Source organism: Antennarius striatus, chromosome 12 (genome assembly GCF_040054535.1).
Source record: "Antennarius striatus isolate MH-2024 chromosome 12, ASM4005453v1, whole genome shotgun sequence".
In the NCBI taxonomy this organism is placed as follows: Eukaryota; Metazoa; Chordata; class Actinopteri; order Lophiiformes; family Antennariidae; genus Antennarius; species Antennarius striatus.
The window spans coordinates 22,027,866-22,055,107 of record NC_090787.1 but is presented as its reverse complement, the minus strand read 5'-3'; the positions used below and the strand labels follow the sequence as shown (position 1 = coordinate 22,055,107).

Sequence of the window (27,242 nt, the reverse complement as noted above, 5' to 3'; positions counted from 1 at the left end):
CCATCACCTATAGTTATTTATAATATTTAAGTATTTAGAATAGTTAGGTTATGAATGCAGTTAGAGACACCACCTGCCGGAAACAAATTCCTCGTCTGCTTTCTACAAACGATGGCCAATAAAGCTGATTCGGATTCGGATTCTGATTATTTGTCCATTAGAAAAGAAATATGAAGTGTTTGAAGATGGCGACCAATAAATCTAATATTGGTTTTGCAAAACAGGGTTAGAAGGAGGCATGTGGTTCACTGTGGCGACCCCTGAAGGGAAAAGCCCAGAGGAGAAGGAGAAGAACCCCCCACCCCCACCTCCACCCCGCCTGTCCGCTGTTTACCTTCTCACGTGCGTACAGAGCTACAAAGCCCGCCCTCTCCGCGCTTCACCCAATCAGATAGCTCCTTCAGACCAGGGAAAAGACCGTGTAGCCAATCGCTTCCCGCTGTCGGTGACGTCATCAAGGAAACATGGCCGCGCTCATCAGATCCGTCAGGAGGGTCCGGAGGTCTGGTCCGAAGTAAGTCCGGCTCTGAGGCTCCGTCCGCGGGTTCCCATCGGTTCACTCCCGATGGAGCAGCGACCGAGTTCTCCGGTGTTACTGGTTCCGTTCTCCGGTGTTACTGGTTCCGTTCTCCGGTGTTACTGGTTCCGTTCTCCGGTGTTACTGGTTCCGTTCTCCGGTGTTACTGGTTCCGTTTTTTTAGGCTGTAGGTGCAGCGTCAGGGTTTGTGTGTGTGTACTGTGTGTGTGTACTGTGTGTGTGTACTGTGTGTGTGTACTGTGTGTGTGTACTGTGTGTGTGTACTGTGTACTGTGTGTGTGTGTACTGTGTACTGTGTGTGTGTACTGTGTACTGTGTGTGTACTGTGTACTGTGTGTGTGTACTGTGTACTGTGTGTGTGTGTACTGTGTACTGTGTGTGTGTGTACTGTGTACTGTGTACTGTGTGTGTACTGTGTACTGTGTGTGTGTACTGTGTACTGTGTGTGTACTGTGTGTGTGTACTGTGTGTGTGTACTGTGTACTGTGTGTGTGTTCTGTGTACTGTGTGTGTACTGCGTGTGTTTGTGTACTGTGTACTGTGTACTTTGTGTGTGTACTGTGTACTGTGTGTGTGTACTGTGTACTGTGTGTGTGTGTGTACTGTGTACTGTGTACTGTGTGTGTGTACTGTGTACTGTGTGTGTGTTCTGTGTACTGTGTGTGTACTGCGTGTGTTTGTGTACTGTGTACTATGTACTGTGTGTGTGTACTGTGTGTGTGTACTGTGTACTGTGTGTGTACTGTGTACTGTGTGTGTACTGTGTACTGTGTGTGTGTACTGCGTGTGTACTGTGTGTGTACTGTGTGTGTGTGTGTGTACTGTGTGTGTGTACTGTGTACTGTGTGTGTGTTCTGTGTACTGTGTGTGTACTGCGTATGTTTGTGTACTGTGTACTGTGTACTGTGTGTGTACTGTGTGTGTGTACTGTGTACTGTGTGTGTACTGTGTGTGTGTGTGAACTGTGTACTGTGTGTGTACTGCGTGTGTTTTTGTACTGTGTACTGTGTACTGTGTGTGTACTGCGTGTGTTTGTGTACTGTGTACTGTGTGTGTGTACTGTGTACTGTGTGTGTACTGTGTGGCTGTAACGTAGCGTCTTGTTAGCTGATTGGACAGTGAGGTCAGGGGTCCGTTCACACCTCCTTCTCTGTTTCTCTCCCCATTCGGTTCCACTTCAGTTGTGTTTTCTGCTGGTGAACAAACACGAGTGTGAACCCTCGTGACCCTCCTAATAAAAACACATGTACAGTATTCAGGTACTGGATTGAGACATCAGATTTAACATTGAGTAAGTCTGTTTTAACATTACTGCAGTAGATTCATAGTATAATTAATAGTACAGTCGCCTCAATCCTTTGTTCCACCTCCACAGGCTGACAGAGCCAACAGACGAGCTCCCATTCTGCACAATAATCATTCATTTGATTAATATATAACATTTTATGTAATGTGACCAACATTTAGAAGAGAAGAAGAATACTTTATTGATCCCCGCAAGGGGAAATTACAAAGTCACTCAGTTAGTTGACAAGTATACCGGCCCCCTGAACACAAGGGGGCCTGTAAGCATGCAGTTAGTACAATCACATTAAACTACACACATCAGGGAGGCAGAGTGACGGCTTTGGAACGCGCCCCAAATTTGAGCAGCTTGTAGGGGGGACAGCGCCTTGCTCAAGGGTGCCTCGGCAGTGCCTGGGAGTTGAGCTGACACCTCCCACTGTCAGCTCACACTCCCGGTGACATCATGGCGGGAGCAGGATTCGATCTGCCGATGGCTGGGGCGATCTGTCTACGAGACATCTGCTCTACCGCTGAGCCACTGCCACCCCTTGATATTTACTGTTTAATATCAAGGTATTTTATTCATTTTCTTTTTTTTTTTTGTTTTTCATTTTCATATCCACTGTTGTGGGTCGCAACATGATGATTAGATTTTTACTTTTGACAGACTAAACAGTGAATGAGATGAATATGGAGCGAATACATGACAGAACCACCACACCTGTAGTAGTCGTGTCCTGCAGGTCACCACAGATCCAAACCCGCACCGCTGATACATCATAATACACACGCGTGTTGTGTAGGGTTAGGGTTATACTAAATAATGCAGGAAAGGGGAGAAACAGAGGGATCAAGACTAGCCAGGGACCACTAGACCAGTGGACCAGTGGACCACTGGTCTAGTGGTCCACTGGTCTAGTGGTCCACTGGTCCAGTGCTACACGTCTCCACACACACTGTGGGACCAGCGTGAGGCGACAGACTGCTTCATAGGGGAAATATTCAGTCTGTGGCTTCACCAGGACTTCACAATCATAGAGATCCTTGGATTCCTGAATAATAACACACAGTAACTCTTGGAGATGTCTGCGATCTCTGTGATATTTTAGTTCATGATAATGTTTTATAAAGTACCATCAGGCCCTTCACAGCCTCCCTCTCTGGTGCATTCTGGGATTGAAACTGATGGCCTTGCTCAAGAGCTCACTGGTCACACACTCACTGTTGTTTCACTGTAATCGGAGCCCTTCTCGTTCCCCCTGCACACCCACAGACTTCAAGCCATTTGACCTGAAAACATTGTTGTCTCAGCATCTGATATTTAGAGAACTGCAACACCCGTTCCAGGGAAAAGTGAGTTTATTTATCCAGTTTATTAATTCAGGTAATAAAGAGGTATCAGATGAATTAACAAAAAAACCCCAATGAAAACATGCTAAAGAAATAATACATTTGGAGCATGACATACCAGTAAAGCACTGGAATACATTGAAATTACAAAAGACATTATTAATAAAATGCAGCGACAGATAAGCAGAGTAAATGAAGAGAGATAAATCAATGAAGTCAATAAGAGGTGCTCTAGATGTGTGTGAAAGCTGCCAACAGCAGTAATGTTTAAGACCTGAGTGTTTTGTTTCTATTGGTTCACAAGTCATCATGGAATTCTGGTAACAATGTTTATCAATGAAAACCACCATTAAACCAGTTCCACAGCTGAGTCTGACATAGACCAGCAACATTTTAATCTGAAGCAAAGGTCTCTGATGTGCCCAGATTACATGGATTATCTTTGTTACTGCAGTGATGCTGTTTGGCATTGTAATAAATTAATTCACAACTGTATTCTTAAATAACCATTTCATAAGCCAGTTAACAACTACGATCATTTTTTTGTTGTTTTTCCTTTTAGTTTATTATTAAGACACTAAATTAAACGCAGTTTCCATGTTTTGCGAATCTCATTCCAGTTGATGGAGGTACGGCGCTTATTCTAGAAAATCACTCTAGACCTCATTTGAGGTTATCCAGGGTTCCCTTCAGTCCCACAAAACATTCAAGCTATTTGAATGTGGGTATCGAAGAACCTGACAGTGTAACATTGGACTGAAGTGACTACTGGTGATCGTGTTTGTGTGTGTGTGTGTGTGTGTGTGTGTGTGTGTGTGTGTGTGTGTGTGTGTGTGTGTGTGTGTGTGTTTTTCTCTATGGGTGTGTGTGTTGTGCTTTCTGTGATAAACTGCACCGGTTATAAAGACATTTATTTCTCAGTTTTCAGAAACTCTTTGTCCGCTGCCTTTCTTTGCTGATTTAAACGCTGAATAGACACAAATAGAAGACGTTTCTGACTTCATGTAGACTTTTGTCTGCGGTTTGGGGGGAGCAGCAGCTACATGGTTAAACGCAGCGCTCTCAGATGACTGCCGTTCGGGGAGGAATGTGTGTGTTTGTGTGTGTGTGTGTGTGTGTGTGTGTGTGTGTGTGTGTGTGTATGTGTGTGTGTATGTGTGTATGTGTTTTTTATGGACGGCCTAGAGCTCTCACACTGGCATTGGCGGCAGACTGCTCTTTGTCACAAACACCCTCGTGTCAAAGATGCAACAGCATCCTGGAGGAAGCATTGGCTGCCGCTATGAAGTCGACAAGTGATGAAAGTAGCCTAGAGGTTGTCAATTAGGAGAGCCAAGGCCTGGACCTTATAAGTTAATGGGCAGTTTCCCCTCTCAGGGCCTGCTAGGGCTTTATAGCACAGTTTATAAAACCCCCCAGTGTAATGCACCCCTATAACGTTTTCAATTAAGATGAGGAGCATAAAGCAGCGCAGACACTTGGCAGTCATGCTAGAATGTTTATAATGCGGCATTTAGCATAATTTGGGAGGGGACGTTTCAATTGCCCCAGTTGTTTTAAAGCAGCAGCTCCTGTGCAGAATTTTATTTTGATGGCATCTCATGCTGACTGGAAGCATTACAGACTTCCTGGTGACTTCCCATTACCAGTTCCTTTAGCTTGGTCATATGGACGCACAGCCTGAAGTTCAAAAGCCTCATATTCTTAGTAGTAAAAGACATTAAGACAGGATTTCAATACTACCAAGATTATATTCTCTTAATTAGCACAAAGTATGATTGGCTTTAATTTTTACAGTCAAATCTTTTTAATATTGTTGTAAAATAAGAGAAAAGATAAGATACACTTGAAGGAAATTAAAAAGAAACAAGTTTTGCTAATGTAATTAGAAATTTTTATGTTGTTAATATTCTAAGAGATTAGAAACTATTCAGAATGCTCAAACAAAATCCCTGAAGTCATCTGGTATGTTCTGTGATCGGGGCCGGCTTCGGCTTCCGGTAGAAAAATAAATGAGTGTTGAATAAACAGCAGTGTGTTGACACCTCATTTCCTCATTGATTGGTGGAGGAGGCTGAGCTTGAGGTGTGTGGTCATAATCCAATCAAGCAAGAAAACAACCGAGGTGACTGTGTAACCAGACTCCTAACAGACTGGGGTCAAGCAGTTTGGTCAAAAATTTTCTTGAAGTATTAATTGTTAAATCTTTTTTCGAGTCGACTTATCTGCTATGACGTCACCGTAGCGCCGCTTTAGAAAGCCTGTGTTCCTCTTTGTCTCTGGTCTATGAGATGTTCTGTTTGTTTTGTCAGGTTCAGGTGAACTACATCTGCCCTGTCTGTGGGTGGATTTACCCTAGCTTAAAGGGGCATTTCTTTTACACTTTGTATTTTTTAAGCCAATGAATCAATAAATGGCTCTATTACGTGGTGTTGACCCAGCTCGTCCTGCCTTTGAAATGTGTTACAGAGCGTTAGGTAACACATGTTGCTATGTGAAAACACGGCTCTGGTGACTGGCGTGGCGACCAGCTGAGTAAACGTAGCTGAAGGAGCCGTGAGGGATGGCAGAGAGAGAGGCCTACACTGGTCCCAGTGCTGACCAAGGTGGATCCATGCGGTCAACAGATGGACATGTTACCCCGTATCCTCGCAGAGAAAATAGTCCAACCAAAACAAGTGTCGTTGCTTCAGCGCTGAGGCCTTTGATCAACAGCACATCTTTGGCTGCAGAGCAGGAGTTCTCTGGACCCCAGAGCGCTCATGGAACCGCATCTGTATCAACACGGACAGGGAGGAATGTGTGAATAATGCAACAAAAGAATTCTGTTCTACAAGCTTTAGGTGGACTTGGCTGACAGGAGGTTCATGAGGGGAAATCGATCTGACAATGAGAATTAATTAATGATTTTGTCTTATAATGATCTGATTAAATTGCATTTTGATCAAACATTTCCAAAAGATTCACTCGATCAGTCTTGTTGCTGTGGTGTAGTTTTCATACATGTATGGATTTCTTGGTATTTTACATGTAATGGTGATACTGGACTGAATTAATATTATTTTAACTCAGACCTCCTCAAAGACAGAGACTCGTTTCCTTTTGATGGTCAGGGCAGTTTTATTTTGCGTTGATCAATTTGTGAACACAGACACTTTTACTGTAGGCATTGCTAATAACTTGTAATAGAGATGGTGGTGGGCTGGTGGAGTTTAGCCCAAACAGCATTAATTGGGTACCAGTCAGAGTTGCGTGTGGGCAGGATATTACTTCCAGATTTGGAGTCAGCTCTACTGTCAAAAGGTCAAAAGAGTTGTTTGGTGGATTAAATAGACACAGGTTTAGGCTGCGTTTCCACCTCAGGGACTCGGTGGTGCACATTTGCATCCTTGACAAGAAGCCTTTTATCGTTTCTTAGGGTAAACTTATCTGCCCTCTTTTCTTTGCCTCAGTGATGTTTTGGTCTTCTCACAATGCTGAGGTTGGCTCATTGCCATGGTGACGGCTGGCTACTTCCAGGGCGATGAGGTGTAATTTACCCAGCATTTCCTGTCTGATACACAGCATCCTAATGAGTCAGAGACTTGCTTTTATAGTAGAGTGTTTGTTAACCAGACACAGCAGGGGGCTGTGTGTGTGTGTGTGTGTGTGTGTGTGTGTGTGTGTGTGTGTGTGTGTGTGTGTGTGTGTGTGTGTGTGTGTGTGTGTGTGTGTGTGTGTGTGTGTGTGTGTGTGTGTGTGTGTGTGTGTGTGTGTGTGTGAGCACATGCACACCTCCAGGTGGGACTGGGGTCTCTGCCACGGGGCTGCAGTTCTGGGTCTAACCCCTCGGTGTCAGGCTTGAATCTGGTCTCCGTGGTGACGGCCCCACAGAGGGCTGACATGTTGGTGACTGAAGGGAAGTTTCACTAAATAGTCCGACCAGCTCAAGAAGGGTCGTCAGTATCGACTGCTGTTTTATAAAAATCCCCTTTTATTTCATTTGTGTGTTGTCGTAAACTATAAAACAAATGAGCCACATCAGTGCAGAACAGTTCTAATAAATGAACGCTTTGAGTGGCTGTCAGTTAATTTTCTGTTTCTTTTTATCTCTGCATCTACATATCTAAGGACAGTGAGGAGAACTGGACTCATAACCGATGAGCTTCTGTTGTGTTGTGGATGCATCTTCAGTATCTGTTGTATTTACACAACTTTCACTGCCATAGACAGGTCTGTTATGATGATTTATACAGTATATATACTGTATATAGTCCTAGATGACTGAGGGCACGAGGCAGGGGAAACTCCAGACGTGACGCCAGTGCACCACGGAGCCACATATAGACAGACACACACTCACACCTACGGACAATTTGGAACAGCCAATTAACCTGAAGTCATGTTTCTGGAGGGGAGAGGAAGCCGGAGAACCCAGAGAGAACCCCCCCAGACACGGGGGGAACATGCAACAGAGCGGGACTCAAACCCAGAACCGCCTTGCTGTGCGGCGACAGCGCTACCCAATGCACCACCGTGTCACCCGTTCATATATGGGACAAATGATGTAGTGTTTGGCTCCTACAGTACCAGTAGGTACTATGTTCATGTTCTATAAGTAGCCATTAGATTCTCCACTGGCTGCAGACTTCTCATTTAATTCTATATTGCTCAGCTATGTTACTGATTGTGACGGGACCGTCTCTCTGAGTCTATAGAAAATGTACCCATTACTCCTGATTTACATGGATGTTTAGTGTGTTATCATTTTGGGAAGTGACTTCTAACTTGTCGTCACATCTCCAGCTGCAGACAGGCGGCCGTTGGCTGTACTTCATTAGAAGCAGGTTTCAGTGGAGCCACACACATTCAGGCAGCAGGGCCATCTCCCTGGCATCAAAGGAGGTTTGAGACAAAGGCTTGTGTCTGTCTTCCCATCAGCGTCTGCTAATGATGCGTGCTGCACACGTTTTTAACACTCATTCACACTCAATCTTGCCTTCTATTTCTACGTCTCTTCCATCATTCTCGTCCTTTGCCGTTCACGGTGTTTGTTTGGCTGCTGGGTTTTGTTTGTTCATTGTTTCCAGATGGCAGACCAGACTTCATTTGTGCAGCTTTCAAGTTCCCAGAGAGGTTTTTACTGCCTTGGCTCAAGCGCTTATCCTGTTTCCTCTAGCTGGGCTTTATGATGGGCCCTTTATATGTAGCAACTGGAAACAACTGTCACTACCAGTCTGTGTTGGGAAAAGCAGGAGAGATCCCAAAGACACTGCATTTTTAGTTTGTGAGCATTCTCCATCTGCATTAGTGACAGTGCGTTCATCATAGATGAGAAGCTGTTTCTTTTCCTAACAATGAACTTTATCGTCTTCATAGAATAAAAAGGATGCGCTCAATTCTGCTCATTACTCCCAACATCAACTGCGTCATCAGCAGTCCCACAGAGACGTTCACTACAATGTGCACAAATGTTGTTTTTGTTGACATGACAGTTTTTTTAGCATCCTCACAGCCCTGTTGAAGCTGGTGGTAGGTTTCTTTCAGGACCTACTTCAGTTTAGTCTGGGTATCATTAAGCCCTGTGACATCACTTATTTACAGGAACCCAGGAGGGCAGCTTGCCCAGTAAATGTGGGGGAGGACCAGCGCTTGTCTTTACTCATCGGATGCGGTTTTAAGACGGAGCAGTAATCAAAGCTCTCAGCCCTTCTCCTTAAGGAGGCCTTTTCTACTGGCTGCCGCTCCATGAGTGATTACCCTGGCATTCCAACCTGCCTAATCCCATTTTTACCAGTGATTTAACTCTGAGTAGCTTAGGCACAGACCCAGCCACAAAAACATATCAGTTTGTGTAGATCATTCATTCTGAGATATATCCACAAATATGAGAGCGTTGTAAACTCCATTGTACTGGTTGTGTACATGCACAACTCTTCATGCACTGAAAGTCATAGCATGAGTGGTGGATGATGTGATTATTACCTTTTCTGGGGTCTCTCAAGGTGTTTGCACAGACACCAGCCTCACCCGCTTGTGACCCAGCACCAAAGGGATCTGAGCTGACGTGTGACGAGGCCCATTGTAAATGTTCTATGTGGAGGCATTAGTTTTGTACCACCACACAGCGCCTGGCTGCTCCACTAATCTCGTCAGAGACCGGGCTCTGGTGCCGGGGTGAGGGAGAGTGCAGCCTAGCGTGACCCATATCTCGGTGCCAGGACGGCTAAAAAACTCCAACTGCCCTGTTCCACCCAGAGTTTACTACGAGGCCCTCTGCCAGGGTGTTTGGCACAACAAGATAATGCCTGTTTAATGCACTCAACGGAAACCACCACTCTCACTGAGGGCCTGTTTCCTCATGCCAGCCTCTGCAGCTACATTACAACGCAGTGCAGTAATGATGGGGTATGACTGACAGGTCTCTGGAGTTAATAGGTGGTAATAATCTGTCTCACACCGGACAAAAACAGGAATTTAATTGTCAGGTCAGATGAGCCAGTCATAATCGATCATTTATAAAAGGCCTACCTGAAGTCTCTTTTTGCCCATCAGAGTTTCACTGTATATCTTGCATAATGGCATATGTTGCCACAGAGCTGTGAAGTGTAGCCTGGTGGTGTGATTGTTAGCATCTTGGCTCACACAATGAAAGTTCTGCATCCTATCAGGGTGAAGTTTGCTTGTTCCTCCTGTGTTCCTTCTTGGTGTGTCGACTCCCACAACACAAAGACGTGCGATGTAGTTAATTGGTGCCTTTAGGTGTGAATTTGAGTGTGAATGTTTGTGTATTTCTGCATGTCAACACTGTGGTCAGCTGGTGAAATGTCCAGGGTGTATGTTGCCTGTGGACCAATGTCAGCTGGGATAGGCTCCAGGCCCCCGCAACCCGTCTCAGATGAGCAGTTATAAAAAAGAGATGTTTGGATGGATGTGTAGAAGGATGACAAAAAATTAATAATTTTGTAAACATTAGCATAATTCAGTAAATATCATTTAGTAAATGCTCTGCGATGAGCTGGCATCTCATCTGGGGTGCACCCCGTCTCTCGGAGAAAGCCAGTCGAGAAAGGCCTCAGCAGGTCCTTGAGGTCTGTAGATGAGATGATGACGAGTGTCTCATCCACAGAAGATGGATGGATTGATCAGCATCTCACAGTAAAATACATCCCAGTTCAGGTTTAGCCAAAAATAAACCTGGTTTATGTTTTCCACACTATCAACGTTTTAGGAACCAGGGCTGTATTTCTGTCAACCCGACAACAGCTGTGTAGCTCAGTCCACAAGGAGACCGGAGGGTGGCAGGGTCAAGACCAGTGCAAACAAAAAAGAATGGATAGCTGGAGGGGTGTCAGTTCACCTCCTAAGCCACTGCCATGGTGCGCGTTAGCAAGGCACTGAACTCCACCACCCGCTCCTACGGTTCTGTTACATGGCAAATTTCTCCACTGAGGGACTAATAAAGGGAATTTCTGTTTGTGGTTCCTCCATCGCTGATGTTGTTTTAATGAGTTGACACAGATTTATTCATTCTACTGAGAGGTCAGAAACCTGGTCAGTACACACACACACGCACGCACACACACACGCGCACACACACGCGCACACACACGCACACACACACACACACACACACACTCAAAGGAGACAGCAGACAGCCAGCTGTTTGATGGCCTGATTGGAACAGGAGGTAGTGAGGTTGAGGTAGTTTTCCTATGTTGCTGTTTTTACATATTAGGTTTTCCATTTTCCAACAAAGCTGGTCTTTGATATGGAGACTAAAAAGGCTGCACCACCCTCTTGTGAATACCTCACTTTACACTGATGTTTCATTTGACTTGCTGTGCTCCAGGTGATGCTATGATCCACCACATCACGTAGAAACGGTGATGTCAGTGATGATTATGTCAGTGATGTCATTACTTACCAACAGCTGAGTGCGAGCAGCGGCCCAAACCACGAGGCTGAGTCCGTTGTTCATGCTGTTCTGTGCGCAGCTCTTCTTCGTCGGTTATAATTCCTGCCATCTGAACTCAGTCACTTGTCTCACTCTGTGCTCTTTTTTGGCTGTCGTCACATGTTGATGGTGCGACCCCACAATGCATCTGTCCAGGGATAGGCTAGTCGGAGTGACTTGTAGATCAGGGCATATGATAGACCAGACACCACTCGGGGTTTGGCTGTAATGTTTGCATGTCAGTTTTCCTTGGATAAATTTTTAAATTTCCTTCCATGATAAAATTTGTATCCTCTAATAGTTTGCCTCTTCAGTATTTCTGTCAGCATGTAATATTTGTGTTCATTCTGTGGTGAGGGGAACTGCCTAATAACCCATTAGATCCAGTTTTGCACAGGCTTGATTGGCCTTTCATTTGCAATAACAATTAATGCAGCACACATATTCATCAGGGAGCCCATGTTCAGATCAAACAAACCATTTAGAACTGTTAAAATTCTCGCCCTGGCCTAATTATCACCTAATAGTTGATGCAGCAACAAACAAGTAATTATTATCTGGTTTGCTTCCATCAGCCCAACCCATGAGTGGAGACTCCTCTACACAAAATAAATTACTTTCATCCATCGAGGAAACGTCATCCTGGTGGAAAATGCTCGTAGATTACATTTCTAGATTTTTTCCCAGCAAAATATCCTAAATTTGGATTTGTTTTTGTGGTTGCTGTATCTCAGTAATTCCAACAAGTTTGTGTGTTTGAGTGTATCTACAGCTGCTTTCATGATGACAGATGTGTCAGAAATATACAGTCACATGAAGTAGTTGTGTTATGCAGAAAGCAAGCTGCATACTTTGTGAGTTCCTCATGCACTTGGCGTTATTTTTGTGACAGACGCCTCACAACCAGTTTGTTTAGCCAACGGCTGCTACCTTAGCATTTTAAACCGACAGATTAAAGCATGCCTTGCTGTGATGTTAAAGTCTGGTATACAGACATACAGGCGTACACACAAACACAAGCAGCGTGGTAGATTGGTTTACCTTTGATGTGTCCCGATTGACAAAGAGACCCCCCCATCAAAGGATTACAAATAAACTTCAATGAAAGTCCTGATGCACAAAGGTGGGCTGTGTTCCCTCCGTTTGTGTGACATGAATCAGTTTGTGTTTCTGTCTTCAGTCTGAATGTACCACATGACGCTTTGTCCTGACTGGAATTTGCTCCCAGTTAAAGCTTCCATCCTGAGAGAACAACCAGCCCCTGCTATAGGGTCACATTGGCCATGAAATGTTGTGCCGGCAGCACAGGCGAGACCACGAGCCAATCGACATGCCTGTTAGTCCCGTCTTCGATGATGCGTTACTTTCTCAGGCTTTTGTCTCGTGTTGGGGGCACAGCTGTCAGACTAGGTGCTATCCACACTCCCCTTCCAAAACCTCAGGACACGCGCCGCTGCCCCCCAACACTGAACAGGGGCATTAGATACACCATGTTAAGTGCTGCTGGTGTTGGGGCTGTGGCTTTGGGTGCGTATCTTGTCCCTTTGCTAGAGACATGCACATTATCACAACTACACTCACAGCTGGACAGCACACTGCAAAAAGTTAGTCTGCTCTACATAATAGTAGAATACAATAGATTTGTCCTTTTGTTTTTTAAATGCCTGATTGTCCTGCTCCTGGTGTCCCGTTCCTGTAGACCCAGCCTGCTTCTAGTTTTCACCACCCAGCTACAAATCTGCACTGTGAAAATACCCACAAGCCCTTTCTACCCATATGTAGTGTTGCAGATTTTGATTATGCGCCACCGGCATCTCACCTCAGCAGGGTATATCCAAACATGAAAATTAATTCACAGCTAAATGCTGCTATATGCAGTCTGAAAGGGAGCGGAGAGGAAAAATCAAACACAGTTTTACATTAGCGAACAGCCCTAGAATTAAGAAAGAGAGCCTAAAGGCAGGCAGAGAGGGCAGTGTTCATTAATGTGCAAAGCAAATGGAACAGCTATCCCCCTTGCACCTCCAAGTGACACACACACACACACACACACACACACACACACACACACACGCACACAGGGATGCAATGGCCATTTTAATAGAAGGGGAAAGGCTTTCTGATTGTGAGGAATTTTAAGGGGCAGAAAAAATAGACCACAATAAGATAGATGTAAAATATTCCTGGAGCTACTTAAAAATCAAGTCAATGGAAAAAGAAGAATAAAATCAGCATAATGAGCTGTAATTGTAAACAGAGCTAAACACTCACTGGAGAGTTGCATTGATTAGTCTCAAATGAGAAAGTTTGGGTCAAGCTGTGTTTTTAAAGCAAACTTGTTATCTTAAAACTGTGGATGTTTTTTTTTTTGTTAACTTAGGTCAGCAAAAGAACAGTTAAAAGTAAGTGCATCTTTTTTCAGTTTGACACTATAGATAAGAATAGATAACATTTACCTGCAGCTATAGCATATATTTAGATGGTTAAAAACTTTTGAATGAAAGTACTTAAGAATGACTTTGTCTCAGAGCAATGGAAATGGAATTGCCCCCTGATGGTTTGGAATGCACCCAGCTGGCCCTTAAAAGGTGATAATTGGAAAATACAGGATGAAGCCACAGTCAAAGTAGAGACCTTGTGTTACGCTGAGTTACCCAGAGCAAAGATGGAGGAAGAAAAAAAAAACATATTATCAAAGCTTTCTCCTTGTTTAGATTAGATTAACTGGTGTGCAAAATGCTAACAGGACCATTTATGTAATCCTGTAACTGTAGGACTCCTGAAAAGAAAGCTTCTTTTGTGTCTAGGAGTGTAATGACATACTGCATGTTACAATAGCTTCAGAAATACACTGTATTGGTATTTAATAAAATGACAGTGGAGCATATTTTACACTTAAAGTCATTGCAGCAATCCATGGGATGGGATTAAATTCTCCGGTTGGAGAACTCAGTTTTGTTGCCTTTAGTGATGGGGCATCTGAGAAGAACCCATTCCTTATGAATTAAGAAACTCTGACACAGCATTCCTTCTCAGGAAGGAAGTGAAGTGGAGAGGCCAGGAAGCCCAGACAGGAGCTCTTCCTTTTACAAGGTAGCATTCAAAGCATTTTTTCTCTCTAGTCCTTGTGTTGGTCTGACCGAGTGTAAGCCTGAGCATCCGGTCTCCATTACGTTCTCCTCAGAGGGAACGTGACAGCAATACGGCTCCTTTGAAGTAAGACCCTAATGCTGAGAGGGACAAGGCAGCGTCCAGGCCTGACCTGGAGCAGAACCCCAGTCGCCCCCATCTGCTTTACAGAGGTTTGAGTTTGACTTCAACAACACAAAGGCTTTGTGTCGTTGAAATCTGAACCACGTTATTCACAAATTATTCACGTTATTCTGCAGCAGCAGGGTAGATTAAAACTTTCCATAGAATGTCATAAACACTTTAGTAATGAGGCTACATCAGAGATGTCTGCCACATGTCAGCCGTCATGCCCTCGTGTCAGTCAGCAGACATTTCCAGGAACAATATGCCAACACCCATCATGCACTGTGTTCAGGAAACTTTTCACTTCATAGTGGAATATTTCTTTACCTAACACATTCACTTGCTGCCTGAATTCTGTCCAGAGGTTGGTTTTATTGTGTCCACAGCATTTGACCATGTCATAGCTTTTTTGTTGTGTTCAGAAATCACCATTTAGGAAAACGTTGTGAATTCTCTGGTCAGCTCAGTGTGACACTTCCAGCCCATAAGTATGAACTCCCTTTGAAGCAGTAGTAGTAGTTCCTCAGGGTTCTATCTGTATGACATTCATAGATCCCCTAAAGTTAGTTATAATAATGATTTGAGATGGGGCTGATAGGTATTTTTTAATTTGAGCCAGACACAAAAATCTGCAGTGATCGATACACATTTACTTTTAATGGAACGCTGTCCGACGCTAGTGCTGCTCACCCTGATGTAGCAGGAATCAGTTTCTGTATTCCTGCATCCACCCATCCATCATCTTGAAGATGAAACAACTGTAATTGTCTGGTATTCAGACACTTTTGCACCTTGGGGGTCATGGGTGTTGTTGGAGCCTATCCCAGCTTCCTCGGGGTGAGACGTGTGCTACATCACGGTCGCATTGTGGGGCCACACAAAAGACAATCGCTCACGCACACGCTCATACATATGGGCAATTTTTTAGTCCGTATGTATGACCTAAACATGCAGTTTACGTGTAGTTGTATGTTTTTTGTCCGCACACTCAGGAATGGAACCTGGAACCTTTTTGCTGTCAGGTGACAGTGCTACCCCCTGCACCACCGTGTCACTACATCTGATATGTATATGAGATTTCTGCTTCACCCATTTGTGTGAAAGGACTTCAAATTTGTGAATTTGGCTTGGATTTAAAAAAAAACAAACTATTCTTCAGTCTAATTTTCTAGTAGCTAATGTTTGATGATTGTTTTTTTCTTAATTTTGCTGTATCCCAAGACTTACAAACATACTTACTTTGAATAGAACAGATTAACATATCCTGCTGGAAGGTCATTGTCATTAAGTCACATCAATAATTTCTCAGTCTGATAAATGAATGTGTCGCCTCCAACATGATCCCAAAGATGTGGAGAAAATCAAGAGTCATTGCCCTACTGAAACCTGGCAAAAATCCTGCCATCCCAAAGAGCTACAGACCAATATTGTTGCTCTGCCACATGTACAAGCTGTTTGAATGCCTCCTCATGAATCGCATAGCTCCCTTTGTTGATGACTTACTTATGCCAGAGCAAGCAGGCTTCAGACCTGGGAAGTCATGCACAGGCCAATTGCTGAATGTAACCCAGTTCATTGAGGATAGTTTTGAGAAGAAGAAAATCACAGGTGCTGGATTCATTGATCTATCTGCAGCGTACGACACAGTCAACAACCGCATACTAACCAGGAAACTGCATGAGATGACGCCAGATGTCAGGCTCACCCAGCTGATCTGCAATATGCTATCAAATCGCAGATTTTTTGTAGACCTGAATGGTAGTCGGAGTAGATGGAGGACACAGAAGAACGGACTCCCTCAAGGTAGTGAGCTCGCCCCCCTGTTGTTCAACATCTACACTAATGATCAACCAACCCAACCAGACACAAGACGTTTCCTCTATACTGATGATTTGTGTATTGCCTCCCAGAAGAGTACCTTTGAAGCAGGTGAAGTCTCCCTTTCAAATGCACTGGACCTGCTCATCCCTTACTACTCCATCAACCACCTAAGGGCCAACCCAGGCAAAACACAAATTTGTTCATTTCATCTGAAAAACAGGGAAGCCGATCGCAAGCTACAGATCAGCTGGTACGGGAAGAGGCTACAGTACATCTCAAATCCAGTCTACCTAGGGGTGACACTTGCCAGGTCTCTCACCTACAAGGAACACATCACAAAGACCAAAGCTAAAGTTGCATCAAGGAACAGCATTCTCAGGAAGCTTACCAACACAAAGTGGGGTGCTGATGCCAAGACAGTGCGTACAACAGCGTTGTCTCTATGCTTTTCTGCAGCGGAGTACGCATCACCGGTCTGGTGTAGATCAGCCCATGCCACCAGGGTTGATACTGTGCTAAACTCGGCTTGCCGTGCTGTCACTGGCTGCTTGAAGCCTACAAAGGTTGATGACCTATACCTACTGAGCGGGATCGCTCCACCAAGCATCTGGAGGACAGTTGCATCCCACCCGCCACCAACTCTACAATCAAGAGCCAACAGCAAAAAGGCTAAAGTCAAGGCAAAGCTTCCTGCGCTCTGTAGAGGCTCTGGACAGAAATCCGGACAAGCAGCGTGTCACTCTGTGGACAGAACACCTTACCCATGCCCTACACACAGTGTCTTCTACCAGGCCATGCGAATCTCTTCCATCTGGCGCCAGTGAAGCATGGCCTCTCTGGTCCTGCCGTAACAGCCTGAGAACTGCTGTCGGCCGATGCAAAACAAACTTGACAAAGTGGGGGTTTAATGAGAATGGCGACATCTCTTGGCTGTGTGGAGAGGATCAGACCACGCAACATCTTCTTGTCTGCCCACTCCTTCCGACTTCTTGCACCCAAGAGGACCTAGCTGATCTAACCCCGAGTGCCAGACAATGCATCCAACAATGGACTGGAATCATTTGATGATACGTAGTTACTCGAGAAGAAGATATCAATAATACATTTTGATTGGTTTAACTGTGTTTCTTGTGAATTACATTGTGGAGAATAAAAATAATTTTGATGGATTTATTGTGAAGTTACATTTGTCGTGGTTGGATCTGATTGGCTAACTAACAACATATACGAGGCCTTCACTCTCAGTTTGTCTGGTCCTGGAACGCATTGGTGCCAAGTACAAAATCTGATATTGACTTTCCATGATCCTCCCAGTAAGGGAAGGAAGGGGCACTGGTCTTTGCACACTCCCACCCAGACCACACCTGTAATGGAGACAGGGGCTAAGCGAGGGCCCAATCTTTCCACTTTGTGGCTGGAGCAGTATTTATGTTTCTGAATGTTTCGTAGACTTCCACACCACCTTTAGGAGTGCTGCATCAGCTGTACAGCCCAGATGACGGCAGCTCATTGTCAGCCTTTGTTCCTTTCCTGAGCCATTGGAGTGGAATGTTATTGTGTTTAATGTGGAAAAGAAAAGTGTTGTTTCTCTTTGTGTGGCTTTATATTTAAAATCTCTCATACTCCTTTGGTCTGAAAAAAAAAAGACATGTATTCAGAGAGTTTTGCCAGAACATAACAGGCTGCTGATGAAACCCTGAATGTGAGTCAGTTCTATTAGCTGTAAGGAAATTAGTTTGCTATGTTGCTGTATTGTGTTAGTCACATAATGATTTGTGAGCAGTATTCTCTGAGGACTTACAATGTCATAACTATTTATACTTTGTACATTTGTTCATGTAGAATGCAATTTATGTTTACAGGTCAAGAGGACCTACATATATCTACCATAGTGTTAATACAGGATTCATATAATTAGTGTTCATGATTAAAATAGCCCAAACCTGTCTGTTCAGAGAAGGGTCATGTGTCCATCCACATCAGTGAAAGGGATGGATGCTGGTGATCTCATGCTATCTGACCAGGTTTGAAATGCTGGATGGTTCTAAATGTGTGCTAGTACAGTACTGAATGGGACTTGTATTTGATTGCATTGTACACCTTTTTTTTGTTCACTCGTCATAGTAACAGCTAAACTGGACCTCTTCTCTAGCAGGTCAGTCTTAAAACCTCTTGAGATTGCTGCAATGAAATCCTTTCCCTACCAAGTCTAAGACAATAAAACGTCAACACTGTTCTAGTGTGTAATTTTAAATTGTAAGCATCAATCCATTAGCAAAAGAAGATCTATAACAGAATGGGAGAATGGGTGGATGGACAAACATTACACAAAAAAATGTACCTTCCTTGTTACAAGACGGTTGATTTCATCCTCTAATTGGACGACAAAGAGCTTCCAAACATTCTGTCTCTACACTTTGAAGATTTTTTTTCTTTGTTGAGTAATGTGAGTTTAGTTCTACTTGTTGATTCCCAAGTCTTTTGTTTTGAACCGCATACATAATAGAGTCTTACAAATTCACAGCCCCATCCTACTTATTAATGTCACATTCAAACAAAAGACTAATTCAATTATCTTTCTATCTATATGGATGTCACAGAGGTGGAATAAAATAGACCTACATTATGCCATTATTGCATTTCCATGGAACATACTGTATGTATGGATAACGGTACACTAGTCACACCTTGAAAAAGCTGGGTAAATCTAGACATTCAGCTGTTAGACACACCCGAGACCTTCAGGTTGTTGTGTGAAAGTTATATTGTGAGGGTACAATTTGTGAAATCGATTTGTCATTTTTGTGATCCATGTAAATTCAGACAGCCAAGATCTTTGAGACAGGAACAGAAGCAAAGTGCTGGATTCTCTCTACTACATCTGTCTACGACTCTTTACAGTTACCTGACTACCTTCTTAGGCAGGTAACCCGCTCCTGCCGGTAACACAGAATACATTACTGCTAAACTGAAACTCCCAAGCTAGCAAAAGAAACAGTAAACCAACTGCACCTGATAAAAGAGCCAGTGAGGAGACAGAAGAAGAACCTGTGATTTCAAAAATAAAGAGAGCTGCAAAATACCAGTTTTTATGCAGGTTGTATCATTTTATATTGTTTTCCAGCACACCTTAAAAATATAGTGTGATATTAAACTGGTTTGTGGTGTGCAAAAGGTTGGGGACCATTGCTGTAGGTTACTCACACAAAGGTTAAGGTGATACTGAGCTGAGACACACGAAAACATTTCAGTGATCACATCATCAAGAACTGAGTTGGGTGCTGATTTCAGTAGAAATAAAAAGTTTTGTATTTCACACAGATGTGTTTTCATTCAAAAACGAGCATTTTCCAAATTTCTACACTTAGATATGAGCCAACCAATGATCTTAATAACATTAAATCATAAACTACAAGATGTTTTTAGTGAACTACTGTGTATATTAACATTATCAGAGAATTCTGCTGATGTAAAATGCAATCTTAAATTTAAGGGTGTGTGTGTCTGTCCTGGTTCCTACTTACACCAAATGTGTTGTTGATGTCATTGGAGAGAGTGAGGATGCCTGCGTTTGCTTGATAAATGTAAGCCAATTTAAGAATTTAATATTATCAAATTAGTAATGTTACTATGTTTTAACCATTTTCAGTGTAGATTAAATGCCGCTTTAAGCATTGTGTGTAAGAAAGATATTGATCATTTTAACGCTTGACAATGCTGAATGTGAAGCCATACGTTAATCATGCGAGGTCTCATGGACCAACCAGAAGGGCTCCCATCTTCCAGCTAACTATCCTTTTAATGTGGACTGTAGGGAGGGGCTGTGGGCTGCTATGGGAGGGGGTTGTGGCCTATATAATGCTTCCATGGTTTTGGCAGTCAGATTTTCAAGAAACTTCCTGGTGTGTCAGGATCAATAGGGCCTAAGCCAGTCTTAATTAAAGGCTTGGGGCTGGGCAGAAGTAAGGGCAAAAAACATCCCTTTTGGGTAAAAGAATGACTTGTCTGTCATATCAACTCTATATTCAGCATTGGCTTCATTACTTCAATGTAAAAAGTCTCCCCTTCAAATTAAAAAGTCTCAACAGTGATAGAATGTCTTTGTTATCCTTCAGAGAAATTAGGAGAAGCTCAAACTCACAGCATATTGGCAGTGTACAGATGTCACCTCATATTTTGATTATTTAATGCTTATTTTAAAATGAATAAATTGCTTACCAATTTGATGGTACATTATTTGCCAAACTAAAGCATCTTCTGAAACTTGCAGAGCAGATTTCCATTCTTTTGGGACTACTTCTGTTCATGTTGGAAAATGGCAGGATTGATCTTGAATTCCTGAGAAAGAAAAGAAACACTCGCTCATATGAAAGAGATATTTAAGCAGCTAGACTTAATCTTATGTTTTCAAGTACACTGACTATTCAGTTAAACTGAACGTGCAACATGAAAATACAACTTAAAGGTAAAGTTTTATTTATTGAGTTTGGTCTTGGCTACTGTTCTTGTTTGCAAATTTAAAGATGATGCAGTTCTCATTTTCAACCACTTGGGGGCACAGGCAACTTACAAGGAGGAGACAGGAGGCAATAAGTTGGTGTGTGTGTGTGTGTGTGTGTGTGTGTGTGTGTGTGTGTGTGTGTGTGTGTGTGTGTGTGTGTGTGTGTGTGTGCGTGTGCGTGTGTGTGGTAGAGAGAGAAAATGGGGGTGTCATTAATTAAATGAAAATGGTCCAAAAATGCCCCACTAGAGAGGAAATAAGACAAATGCCACAGATGTCCGTTTTTCTCTGCTGTGTTTCTGTGGTCGTCCTTTCCCTCCAACTCCAAACGTCAGACCGACAGCGCCTTAGTATTTTTTGGTCTCCTGAGTGGATCTTTCCAGTACACCCATCTGTTAGACTTCTTACTGAGGTCTGATGAGGGGTACAGGGGCGTGTTTGTGTCTGGGCCCGCATGGGTGGATGGGTGGGGGCAAGAGATCAGACGCGGTGCATATCACATCGTAAGCCAACCATCCTAAAAGTCTGATGTACCATCTGATCTACTGTACCAGTCACATCCGCATCCAGGTCTCATCTAAGCACACCCCAGCCCAGATTGTCCGATCTTGTGCTAGTTAAAAGACCATCCCTTAGCATGGCCGTTCTACCACGCTCACCGCTCTGTATTTTTCTGCTGTTTTTTTAAGCCAGACTCAGCCTTGCCCTTTATTATCTCCCGTTCGTTTTCATCCCCCCTCTCTTCCCATCAGTTGCTCTTCACCACCAGAGGCCTTTTGACACCTGTAGAGTCATTCATGCATCATCTAATCTAACACAAGACTAAATCTTTAAAGAATCCATTCAGTGAGGAGGAATCCATCCTGCTTTCCCATGACAGGCTTCTTCCAGCGTGTATCATTTGATGTTTTGCTGTCTAGATAATTCAATTTGACATCCACTAGTGACACTATCTATGATGTAAATGACTGCACTGTACTTGAGAAGTGAGCAGTGTTCTCACCTGCGGTAGTAATGCATTGATATCATGGAGGGTTATGTAACTGTGCCAGTGGAGCTGGAGTGTGCAGCCACCCTGCCAGTCGTAATGCGTTCAGGCTCCACAGTGTCAGATGGCCCAAGTGATGCAGGGGGCTCAAGATGGCAATGTTGTTTTACAGTCCGGATGTATGTGGCTGGGTGCATGTTCCCATATGGTGACACACTTGAATCATTCTGGCCTTTAGCCAAACACAATCGCTATATCTTCACGTGTCACTGTCTTTACATCAACCCCATCACAACCCACAATATGTTTTTATGTGGTGTTTATAACAAAGTGAGATTATTTAGGCCATGTGACCTATGTCTGGTCGTTGCCCATATAGCCAGGGTCGGTAGATCAAGTGAGGACAGTTGTCTTTTCTATTGGTTGAGAGACTGCTTAAAAGTAAACACCAATCAAACCTCCCTGTCTCTGTGACGCTCTTTCTCCCTCTGCTGCCAGTGAAAACAGACCAAGTGACATGAGTTGTGCAGGAAGCTCGCCACCTCTCCTCCACCTCTTTTCTCCCGTGAACTGGAATCCCTGCACTGAAAACCTCTCCTCAGAGAACAAGTATCAGTCACACAATAGAGCGTCTCCCCTCTGGATAACATGTTAGTGTGCTAATGTTGATGGAAGTGACTATTAACCGGACAATGATCACATTGAGGGCACTTGTACAGCTGCCTCACAGCCTTACTACAGAGATAAGACGTTGGTATCAATGTGACTGGGAGTGGGGAAAGGGGCAGATGAGCACTGTTACTTCTGGTGATCATAGTGAGTTCCCTGACAGATGTCTAGCAGCCCTTCAATGCAGCATATACGACTTACTAACAACAGCAGCACTATCAAGAGTTCATGTCAAAGCTATAAAAAACATAATGGAGGCCTCATCATTGTTGGACTATTACTGCCCATCTTACATTTCCTGATACATGTTGCTCTTTGGAAGCTAGATTTCAAGGGTTAATCTCCTGAAAGGGCTGAATTTCTGCTTGGTAACAGGTACTGTAACAAGTACTGTAGGAGGAATGGGTTCATGGACGTGAATGAACACAAGTACACTCACTCACTTCACTGGTGCTCTCCTGGTGACTTCTCTGTCAGGGACTAGCTGACTCTGGAAAGCCGGGGAAATGTTTTGGAGCCCGAGCCTGAGATATTGACCACCTCTCAGCCCCCACTGTCAGGCTGCAAAACAGCCCAGAGATATTTGCATGAAATAAATGAGAATATCTCTGACGTCCAGCCCTGCCATGGCCAAAGGTTTACTGTCGCAGATGCATGCTCCATCTGGCCCTGCTTTCCTCATTCATAGTGTTTAACGGTTTAGAGCCACCATCATGGTTGGTGTTAGATATATTTGTTCAATGTCTCAACTTTTATCTCAAAAAAGTCTATTTTTCAGTAAGGCACGGCATATTTACATTTGTCAGAATAATATATTCAGCAGGAGGGAAAAATAAAAAACTCAGATCTACAGTGGCATTACTTAAGTGAGACATAACACTTTGTTTGTCCTGCTTTGGATTTGGGAAAGATAGTGTTGGGGGTGGGGGGTCAAGTGGCTGTGTATCCTGAGCAAACATGGACATGGTGACAGCGGAGGGGCAACAAACCTCCACGAGAACTCGGCTGTCCTGCCAACATTCTCCCCTCCTCTCCACACCCCGGGACCCCCCTCAGCCCTCAGCCCAGGGCTGTGATCCAGCACAGGCAGCATAATGAAGCCGTATAAGCCTGTTATTTGCTGCTTTATGGCTCGTTTTATGAAGGTGAGCTGACAAGCAGCTCCCAGAATAGTTCCTGTCACTTAAACAGAGCATTACCAAAAGAAAAGGAGGATTGGGGAGGAAGGGCAAGGCAGGCTGGATAGTCGGCCTGGTCCTTCATGTCAGCCCTGCCAGGCTTTGATGGGTAGAGGTCTGGCTGCAGGCTATCACTGATACGTTTTCCGCCTTTGTTAGGGGGACATTATTGACGTTTGACCTGTGTTCTTATTCCCACCTCCTCTTCACTAATCAATTACAGCATCTATCCATTAATCAGACAGGGTGATGGTCAGTGAAAGGGCCTGTGGGTATGTGTGAAGAATTGTAGGATAGGCCTTAGGCTATCATGAAGGAGGGCCTTCACCTGTGGAGTGCGCTATTCGGCATGTGGTAGTACTCACCATTTCCTTAGAGGTATAGGGCCGTCATTTACGAGAACAAGCCTTTTTATCATGTAAATGTTTGGGTGAAAAAATGAGCAGAAGTCATTGGTGTGAGCAAAATGAAGCTGTTTTTCCCATAATTACTATCTTATCAGACAAATTCCTGTCCTTGGTGGATGTATCAACATTGATGGATTAAATTCTGCCCACCCTTCCATTTTAGGTTTCCCACCCATAGAAAATATTGCTGTGTTTGCTTCATCGTGGTAAAAAGAAAAATGTTAATTTTCTACAGTGGGAAACACAAGAAACTCTGTTGTTCCCAGCTTGGAAGCCAAGCGTGTAAAATCAACAGGAAGCGTTCTTATTAACGAAGCATTATTTAGAATGACTTCTGAAACATTGGCTCAGATGTCAGCAGTCATTACACTGTGTCCCTCAAACAAGGATCCTTTCTGAATGAGAGCAACATGTTTTTGTCTGTCTGACTGTTTCCATGGAGGTTAGGCAGCAGCATAATTGTGTTTAGGACTCACACAGAAACGGATCAGACACGCAGACAGCCAACAGATCAAAATGAAAGCTGCAGGAGCGGAAGCCACCACGCTTTGATTAGGTTTGGTTTGGCTTGGCTTCAGTTTGGTGTGCCCAGACTAAAGCCATCACCTCAGTGCGTCTCCGACTCTGCCAAAACAGGGACAGATTTGGGCAAAGAAAGTTACAGGGAGAAAAGATGTTGGCTGTTACAGTCCATCCCCTTCAGACTGGCCAGGTCCAGATGACAGTCACCCCGCTCTTGTGGGTTTAGTCAATTGAGAAGACACTTCTTGTGTGGATTTTTCAATTCTTCAACATGTCATTTGGTGGGGAGTTCTATTGTCCCCTGCCCCTTTTCTTCCTGCTCCTTCTGCCGAGACGAGTCGTGTCATCCCCTCGTGATCAACACTTTTGTTGCCTTTGTTTTTGGCCCTACCTCAGAAGTCCATCTTGTCTTTTATGTCCCTGCCTTTCATGCATAAGGGAACAGTTGTGGCCTGTTGTGGGGCTGTTCCACTGCATTTCCACCAGTGGGGTTTCCTTTCATTCTCTTCAAAGTATTACAATGGGACTCTGAAGGCCTGAAAGGCCAATGTAGAGTGCACAATCCTACAGAGCCCGCTCATTTTGTTTTGCCAGAGTCAATAAAAATGCTAAATTAAAAGCTAACCCCCTCATGCCCTGCGACTGAAGTGACTTGCTTGACCTTCTTGTGCTCCCCTCTCAATTAACTTTTAATGATATATTCATTATTTTTTTACTGTGATCTAAAGCATAATGTTGTCCAAAATTTTTGAATTGTATTATTTGTAGAAATGAATTCTATTCAGTTATTGTGTTGAGTTGCCTGTGACAGGCAGGAGGGAAAGAAAGAGAGACAGCTGCTTAGACAATAAACACAGAAAACTTTGTCATCTCCAGCCGGGAATTCTTACGAATGATTGCTCTTGTGTCCTTTACATTTTAAGCTTTGAATCACATGAGATTTTGATAAAGACATACTCCTCCAAAGAGGGGCGGGAAGTCACTGGTTTTATGCTGAAGGATGACAAAACAAGAAAGCGCTGTCGTCTGTGGGCATTAAAATCTTGCCTTGTCTTAAATCATTGTGTCCTGGTTTGTGTGCTGGGAGGACGCTGGTCAGCCTGACGGCTTACAGAAAGGCAGACATTAGCTGTTGGAGATAACCAGAGATGCATCCTTGTTGTGTAGATTAAGGCATAAAAACCAAAAGTAATGAGACTAGAAAGGGGGGGAAGATGTGAGGAGACGGCAGGCAAATTGTTGATGGTGAGGGGCATTAGTGTTGGAATTAGCTTTACAAAGCAGGAAAAGGAAAGATAGTTACAATGATGACTTAGACCAATGAAATTAAGTTTAAAAATTACGTAACAAACTTGAAATTAATTAAATTAATTGAGGAGTTAGATTAGACTTGGATAAATCCTCATCTTTTCTCAATGTGATGTGTTATATTTTTATGACGACAGAGGAACACATGAGCAGACACAGAAGTTATCACCCAGCTCTTCCTCGAATGCACAGGGCAGTCTGTTCTTAAAATAAATCATCAACCAGATCATAAGTCCAATAGTTTCCAACTCCAAGTAAACTCTGAGGCTTCCTACTAATCTGATCTTCAGGGAACGGAGTGTTCATTCCAAACTTCAAAATGCTGGAGGGCAAGCAAAGAAAGCAAGAGGCAGAAAGAGAAAAGGTACAGGACAAGCGTTTGATTTCTTTCCTTTCCCTGCCTTTGGTGTCTCTGGTTAATTTTTTAGCATTTTTTTTGTGGCATCCAATTGTGTCCTCAGACCTGAGGCTGCATGAAAGAAAAACACACACCCAGCGTCACGCTGGCAAGAGGGCCGTGTGTGGGGAACGCTTCATCTCTTTTTATTGCCAAAAACACAAAAGAGTGTCAGATAGACAGGTTGACATCAAGCTAGGTAAATATTGATGATTTTTAGACCATTTAATTTCCCTCCCACAGACAGATTTCTGCAGATGGTGAAACTGTTTATGCTTCATGAACATCGATTTCATCCCTATTCTTTATTCATCGCTATTTTCACCAAATTTAATCTGAAATCTTAAGCACTGGAGACCTCAGAATGTAGTTTGCATATTAAGAAGTGGCTGATTATCACAGGGTAGAAAAACAGATCTTTAATTTTGTGCATTTTAGACACAGCTTCTGCCTCCACCACCATGCTGGAGATAATTGTGTGAATCTACATATTGAGAGGGAGCCTGTCGTCAGGATCTGTTTTCTGGAGTGGGTCTCTTGTTATCTGCCATAATTCATGTGGTACGATGAATAATACCAACTGAATTAGGCTATTAAGCTGCCAGGTGGAAGCCAGTCGAGCCACTGGAAATAACCACATCATTTCATGATAATGAAGCAGTTACTACAAGCTAGTCATTATAGAGTATTGACCACTGGCAACGATAGCAGTGTATTATATCATAGGTCGTAGTTGGATATTCACTGAGCTCTAATATGTTCTTGTCCGTCCTTCCTTCTTTTGGAAGTGTGTGTGGAAGTGTGTGTGGAAGTATGGAGATCTAGTGGATAGCAGCGAGTTAATTAGTTCTTAGCCATTAGCTAACAGTACTGTATATGTATTGCATATGCTATCTGACAGTCCATCTACCTGTGAACATTATTTGTTTGGACTGAAGCTCAAAAAAAAGATTTTCCATTTGTTTTTTCCTGACATGCCATCAAACGTGCAAGAACAGTGTCTTTTTGTGTTTTTGAACTTCTAACATTCACATCTTTCTCATTTGGACATAAGAGTAGAACTCTGCTATTTGATTGGGTTCTGA

General features: G+C 43.5%; 1 protein-coding gene across 3 annotated transcripts in view; it reads left to right on the top strand.

Moving 5' to 3' along the window:
* Positions 1-453: 453 nt before the first annotated feature.
* Positions 454-27,242, top strand: part of clybl (citrate lyase beta like) — a 66,062-nt gene continuing 39,273 nt past the window's right edge. For all 3 annotated transcript variants that reach the window (XM_068329940.1, XM_068329939.1, XM_068329941.1), the window contains exon 1: positions 454-514. In XM_068329940.1, the coding sequence (XP_068186041.1) occupies positions 465-514 (50 nt within the window). In that variant the 5' untranslated portion in view covers positions 454-464. The remainder of the gene's footprint in view (positions 515-27,242) is intronic.